The sequence below is a fragment of the Podarcis muralis genome, chromosome 6 (genome assembly GCF_964188315.1).
Source record: "Podarcis muralis chromosome 6, rPodMur119.hap1.1, whole genome shotgun sequence".
NCBI classification, from domain to species: Eukaryota; Metazoa; Chordata; class Lepidosauria; order Squamata; family Lacertidae; genus Podarcis; species Podarcis muralis.
The window spans coordinates 40,190,080-40,197,608 of record NC_135660.1 but is presented as its reverse complement, the minus strand read 5'-3'; the positions used below and the strand labels follow the sequence as shown (position 1 = coordinate 40,197,608).

Genomic DNA, 7,529 nt, shown 5'->3' with positions numbered 1-7,529 from the left:
CCAAATTCTTTGAATCTAATTTCTCACCATAAGCTACAATATATATTTGGGACCTGTGATTTACGTTACTTTTGCTTCAAACACAGACCTGGATAAGCCAGCAGGAGACAAAATACAGTATTATCTGTGGAAACTCTTCATTGTTCCCAATGGGAATGACCCATTGGCTTCAATGCCTCAGAGTTACCATGCAGAATTTGAGCTCTGGTTATTGCCGGGGTGGTCATGGCTATTGCAGAAAGACTCCTCATTTATGTCTGACTCTTGGATAACAGAGAACGTTTGTGAATTCACATAAATAAAATGTGAATTCTGGCTTGTATCAATTGATAGCTGAATTTAAACCTCTTGAGCACATTGTGTGCATGAGACGCAATATCCAGTGCACAGGGCTATTGATGATACTATTTTAATGCACATTTGACCAACAGACCTATTCTATATATGTTTACTCAGAAGTTAGTTCCACTGGTTTTTAAAGTGGGCTTATTTCCAAGTAGGGCTGGAACAATAGGGTACTTATAATGCAAACCTAAACATCCTAAAGATTGAGTCCCACTGAACACATTGGGAGTTACTTCTGAGAAAAAATGTTTAGGATTGTCAGAATTACTTCCTGACCCTTTGCTTGTTTAAGTAATCATATATATATGCATGCTCTTGGAAATTGTAATGCATCATGCTTTCCTGAACTCAGTGTTATTACAGGTGCACACTTGCTCAAAGGCTGCAATCCTAACCCCACTTACCTGGGAGTAAGCCCCGATGAAATCAGTGGCACTTCTCAGCAGATATGGTTAGTTAGGAGTGGGATTTAAATGGAAGAATTGACATTGGGGGGGGGGGGGAATTACCAAAAGGCGGCACTTGGCACTTTGTCCTGGATCTTAGGCAAATAGGTGCTTTTGTTTAAAAGAAAGCTCAACAACTTTTGGGGTGTCCTGGCAACCCTACCTATTGTTGCCTTTGACTGCACTTAACTGTCCAGAGGTCCTTTACCTTTTTACCTATTAGTGATGCCTTCCACTCTCATTCAGAGGGAATTGTGAGTTAAACTCCTTAGGGTTATGTTAACAACCTGAATAAGTTTCTGCTCAATGAGGTGCATGCTCACTTGGTTGTTTTTTTCTCTTATCAATGGGTAATGCAGAGAGTGAAATGTGTTTGCCACTTGTCCATTTTTCACCTGGACAGTATGGAAATTGCAGATCAATATTTGACGTCTAAGGGGTGCCTTGGCTGCAAAAAGCAGTTGGGTTAGGGCAGGGCTTTCCCTTCTCTGCCGTCACTTTAGCAGCAGTGGTACCGCTCAGTTCCAGTGGCGTAGTTAGGGAAGGAGAGAGAAACAACTGGTTAGGGCAATGTTTGGGTCTTGACTGTCACTTGGATGCACCAGAGCCTGTGGTTCACGCAGCTCTGCTTGCTGGCCTAGAAGTATTGAGGGGAGAACCCCCTCGCCCGTATGCGCCCTAAGCGAATCAGTTGCAAACGAAGGAAGGTGAGCTTGAAGCAGGCAGGGACCCATAACAAACAGGGACCCTTCCAATGCCACATTCTCCCTCTTGCCATCCTCCTGGCCTACCTGCGGGTTCTGAACGTGGGTCACACTGTTGCATCGAACCCCACATTCCGTTTACGAACCGGCTCCCTGCCAGCTAGGTAGTTTTGATGAGGGATGGGGGCCGTGAGCACACAACACGCCCCATGTTGCAGGACTCCTATAACCCCTGACTATCTGCCATGGCGGCTGCGCTTGAGGGGAGTGCAGTCCGATACCTCGAGGGCTGCTTATTACCCGTCGCGGCTTTAAGCGCCTTTGGGGGGGCTGCCCCATTTCCTAGCCTGCAGACTTTGGGTACTCCAGACGCTTCAGCGGGGTTTCAGCTCTGCACTGCTTCCTGGCCTAGAAACCTGCTTCCTTTGTATCAGAGGAGCACTAAATATATACAAATATTATTATTATTTATGGGGGCGGGCGATCGGGCGTTGTCTGTCGGGTCTGGATTCATTTACTGACAGGATCTTGCTAACAACCCACTGGATTCACGCTTCGCAATCCTGAACGCACTTGCTGGGGAGTAAGCCGCGCTGAACGTGGTGGGATTTACTTCGGAGTAAGGGGGCCCAGGGCAACGCTGGGAGAGGGCGCTTTGAGGCCGCGCGACCCTATTGCTCTCCTCCGCCAAACTACTCCGGGGAGAGAACACACTATGTTCAATATAGCCCGACACGCTTTTTTCCTTTTCTCTCTCTTTCCTTCAGCACAAACCGAGGCGGCATCCGGGCCGGCTCTTTCCCCCGCCAGAGGGCGTCGCGGGCACCTGCTCAGGCCTCCTTCCTTCCTTTTCCGGCCGGCCAAGCGCTTCGGTTTTCCGGGGCTGGCTGAGGCGATGGCGGCCGGAGGCGCCGATGCTGTGGATGTGGAGGAGGATGCTTCTCAGCTCTTATTTCCCAAGGGTGAGCGGCTGGGCCCTCGGGGGGCGCAGGAGACGCGAGGCGCTCCCGGCCTTGTCCCGAGGAGACCTCGGCTTGTGAGGGAGCGAAGAGGCAGCAGGAGCCTTGCCTGGAGGGGAGCAACATTCCTTATTCTCGGCTGTAAAAAGCGCTCGTGTATTGCTAGCCTCATTCGCACCATATGTTGAAAGCGACATGGTACCGCTTTAATAATAATAATAATAATAATAATAATAATAATAATAATAATAATAATAATGGCTCCCCGCCGCCAAATAATTCGGGGAGCTATGGTTTGTTAAGGGTAATTAGACTGGTTAGGAGACACCCCTATTTCTCCTCACGGAGCTATGGTTTCGGAGTGATTTTAACCAACAGTTCTTCACAGGGAACTCTGGAAATGGTGGCTCTGGATGGGGGGGGGGGGGATAAGGGTCTCGGCGCCCTTAGAAAAACTACAGCTCCCAGAATTGTTTGCGGGAAGCCCTGTCTGCTTAACGTGGCACCATACTGGTTTTAAATGCACGGTGCGAATGTGCGTTTAATGTGAGTCTTCTCTCCGTTCCTGTTATCCGAGGCAAGTGGTGCAGCAGTTTTGAAGTTGAGCATCTCTGGCCCTTCCCTGGATGGGAGGCTGTTTAGTATTCTGTTGTATGCTACATATACAATCGTTATATAAACTGTAGATAAATATATGGCTCTGTTTCTGGGGTCCATGCCATGCAGTTACTTTGATTGTTGGTTTATAGTTCACACTCTCAGAACAGCTGCCTTGAGCAAGCAACAAAACAGTATGTTTGTTTGTTTGTTTTGTTTGCTTTTTGTCTTTCAAAGCAGCATAGGATGCCTTCTGTGTTCCAAAGCAATCTGTGGCCCTTTTTTAAGATTCAAGTTTTATATGTGCTAGTACTTTGGAAATATTTTCACATTTACATGTGTGTTGAAGTATGCTGGAGAAGCATGTGACTGTATTGCACAAATAATTGAGCTGGAGAATGATCTCCTTTTTGTAAATTTGGCAGGATGGGCCAGATAATTATTATTGTTTTTACATCTGTATAACTGGATCTTAATATGGGGTAGTAGAATAAATGGTACCACTTCAATCACATGTTTGGATGCTCCCACAGGTACAGCAAAGAGAGGATTCATCTAGAATCTTTCTTTCATATGTTTTCTCAATTGAGTGAGTGGGTTTTATGTGTCAGATCATTCAAAAATAGTATTCTCTACCCACCACCTGAAGTGCTACCACCATATGTGTACCCCGGCTTAAGTGTTACCAGTGGTGGTGTGTTTCTCTGTGCCTTTTGAACTATCAGTTTCTTCCTCACCCATCTTTGCATATAGAATTTGAGACTGCCGAAACCCTTCTAAATTCAGAAGTGCACATGCTTCTTGAACATCGGAAACAGCAGAATGAGAGTGCAGAAGATGAGCAGGAGCTCTCAGAAGTATTCATGAAAACCTTGAATTATACTGCTCGCTTCAGCCGCTTCAAAAATCGGGAGACTATTGCTAGTGTCCGCAGGTGAATAATTTTTCAAATAAATTATTTTTCATAGGCTAATGGGGGAGTGAATGCAAAAGAAGCTGAACAAATAAAACCTTTTCCCGAATGCAAATACATTTATTTCTAGCATTAAATGAAGTTATTTTGTAAGTTGATTTTATTTCACAATTGAAAGTAATGTGCAGGTGTGACATCTGTTGAGACCTTTTAGTTTCTACATTTCCTAGACTGCTCTTCATCTAAAGCCCCCTGGTGTGCTTCAGATTTAAAAGTCTATAACATGTAATGTAAAACTATAGTTTAATGCAAATGAAAATGTATTTCATTTTCATTTGATAGAATCCTGACTTGTAAATGCATAGAAACCAGATTTTGCTATAAACCATGACATCTGGTTTATATGCAATAGCAAGCTGGGTTTCTTGGAAGCAAAACTAGACACTGCTGAAGTTTTCCCCCTGGTAATGCAGGCGGAAGAGAGTGAAGGAAGGAGCGTGAGAGCCTGAGTATAAGTTTGGTTCATCTCAGTTCATGCACATAGTACTAAGCCATAGAACCTAGAGCAAAGCTTTCCAAACTGTGTCGCGACATGTTAGTGTGTCAGCTGCAGTGTGTAGGTTTGTCATGTGAACCATCCCCATGCTCCTCCTGGGGCTGAAAAGGGGTTAGTTTAACCTCTGGTTTGCTAGTAAAACTGAATTATTTTGGCGCAAAATGATGCCTATCTAGAAAGTGTATCATCAACATGAAAAGTTTGGAAAGCTCTGACGTAGAGCCATGAGTTCTTTCCATGTTATTTCTTTAGTTGATGCTTATGTGGTTCGTAGGATTATAAATTACAAGATTTGTCACTTTCAGTCTTGTAAGGGTAGGATTCAACATTCCTTCCGCTAGTCTAGAACTGATACAGTTGCCTCTTAAGCTAAAGAATTACCAGCATTACTTATCTAGCCTAGCTTGGGCCGTACTTTGTTTGGTTGCATTTATTGGGCAAATGTACAGATCTCTACCACCCTGTGCTAATCTAACTGGACAATATGGCTGAAGGATCTGATGCTGTGCTGATTTTGCTCTTCCACGTGGTAGTGATTGATAACTGGCACACTATTCCTAACCAGCATTGACTAGGAAATAGACTAATACTATATGCAAATGTAATCACTGACTGCCAGCAGCTTCAGAGCCGTAGTGGGAACGGGTTTCCCTAATGGTGAACTTCCAAAAGGCATCTGATGGTTCAATGTGGAAAGCAGGGTGTAGGTGTAGATAGATAATTGAGATGATTCAAAAGAGCTATTGTTTTTCCTTCTTCAATTAATTTTTCCTTAGTATAAGCATGATTCCTTCTAGAGCCCATGATTTTAAACTTTTGTCTGTTATCTACTTATCATAACTCTTGCACATGCTTGAAATCTGGAAAGTGTTCACTGGTTCTGTTCACTGTTAGTGGCTGTGTGTGCTTTTATGTCAAAGCACTCAGATAAACCCTATGTTTCAAAGTTGTTATAGCCAATGGGTTGACACTTGTCCAAGCAGTTTCTTCTTTGCCTTTTGGAACAATAACCATGTAATTCTGTATATTTCCTCAGAAGTAAGTCCCATTGAGTTCAATGGGGCTTACTCAAAGGTATGTGGGAACAGAATTGCTGCCTAAATAGATGTAGAGTTGGTACTTACTTACATTTATTAAAAGCAGTGTGAATTGACAGAAACATTTGGAAATCTAGTGGGTTCCCTCTTGTTGATGGGAATGCCATCCTTCTGAAATCCTAACCAGATTTGTTAAAGAAGTAACTTTCAGTTAAAGTGATCTATCTAGGAATACTAATTTTGGTGGAGTAAATAGTAAGCAACTGTTACTTTTTCTTTGAAGCATGTTACAATATAAAGCCATGTATTTACTTTTAGTATTTTTGTGATACTTTTGTGTGATCTTTTCATAGACTATATATACCAGGCATAGGCAAACCTGGCCCTCCAGATGTTTTGGGACTACAACTCCCATCATCCCTAGCTAACAGGACCAGTGATCAGGAATGACGGGAGTTGTAGTCCCAAAACATCTGGAGGGCCAAGTTTGCCTATGCCTGATAAAAATAAATCCCTAATCCTTTTTGAGTAGCTGTACTGTTTTTTCTGCAACTTCTGTTCTCTTCTGTATTCCATTTTTTACATACATAGTTTATTTTATTTGTTCCTGCAGTTTGTTACTCCAGAAGAAGCTCCATAAATTTGAATTGGCGTGTTTAGCTAATTTATGTCCTGAGACAGCTGAGGAGGCCAAAGCTTTAATTCCCAGGTGAGTCACCCCAGGTGAAAGGATTCACTTCATGTTCCAAAGGGTTTGTAAAGCATGAACAACTAAAAAGTCAGAGTAATGGTTCTACAGTTGGATTTAAGGTTAGCATACCAGCCAGTTAACTGGTCAATATATTTTCAATTGACTGCCTATTATTTTGACCATGATCAAGCATCTCTTGAAGCCCTGATGCTTGAAGAAGTGGCCTGCTGCCTATTTAGCTCAACTGTCTTTTAAAAACTCGTTATCTTTTTTAAATAATTGCAGCTACTATGTTTTGTTCTTATTTCTTTTTTAAATGTAATTTATAGCTTTACTTTTGTAGGATAATGCCCAAAAGTACAACCCACATTTGCGGAAATCTTACCTGCCATTGGCTACACCGAGACAATCCTCCGGACCATAATCAAATCAGATATGAGCCCTGTGCTCTTAACACTCCCCCTCACCATGCAGCTTAATACATTATTCATAGTTTTTCCCTTTCAGGAAAGCTTGAGCATCAACCCTTAAAAAAAAAGAGAGAGAAACTTAACCATTGCTTGCTCCTGTCTTTCAGCTTAGAGGGTCGGTTTGAAGATGAAGAGTTGCAGCAGATTCTTGATGACATTCAGACCAAGCGAAGTTTTCAGTATTAGAAGGAACAACCAGACCCTCCAAACTCTGAACATGGAAAAAGAGAAATCTAAGAATGTTCATTTGTTTCTATACACCTCTGGACCAGTCCTGCCTATCTCTCAATATAAAAGAGAAGCTGATGTGGGGTGATGACATGCTTTTAAAAAGGGTTTCTTAGCTCTTTGGACTTGTTGAGAGTTGGCAAGACTAATGTGGCATGAGGCACAGAACTCTGAAAAGTTTGCCTTGATTAGTTTAATATTTGTTTCCAAACTTTGTCTTCCTCCTGGGAATATACAAAATGTTTATGGGGCCAGACAGAATGAACATACGTTGCCCAAGATAGGAGAAACTTTTCCTATTATATTTTGAGAATTGTAATAGTAGAATCAGGATTGATAAATTTGTGTGTTTTTTTAATCAAAAGCCTGAGTTTTTCTCCTCAACAATAATTTTGTACAATTGTTTGTGAATTAAAGTATAGTATTTCTAATGAGGGGTCTGTGATTTGTGAATGTTCTCATTCACTCATTGTTTATACAAAAGTCCAGTTGTCTTGAGGAAATACTCTGCAAGGGGTGGATGAACACAAGGAGCTGAAGGAATTTGTTGGATTATTAAATTGCATATAATATTTATGCTGTA

At 42.3% G+C, this 7,529-nt stretch overlaps 1 protein-coding gene across 1 annotated transcript; it reads left to right on the top strand.

Annotated features, from left to right (window-relative positions):
• Positions 1–2,270: 2,270 nt before the first annotated feature.
• Positions 2,271–7,529, top strand: POLR2D (RNA polymerase II subunit D). Its single transcript, XM_028730670.2, has 4 exons — positions 2,271–2,457; positions 3,805–3,985; positions 6,171–6,266; positions 6,826–7,529. Exons 1-4 carry the CDS (start codon positions 2,391–2,393, stop codon positions 6,902–6,904), a joined length of 423 nt encoding a protein of 140 aa, XP_028586503.1. The 5' UTR covers positions 2,271–2,390; the 3' UTR covers positions 6,905–7,529.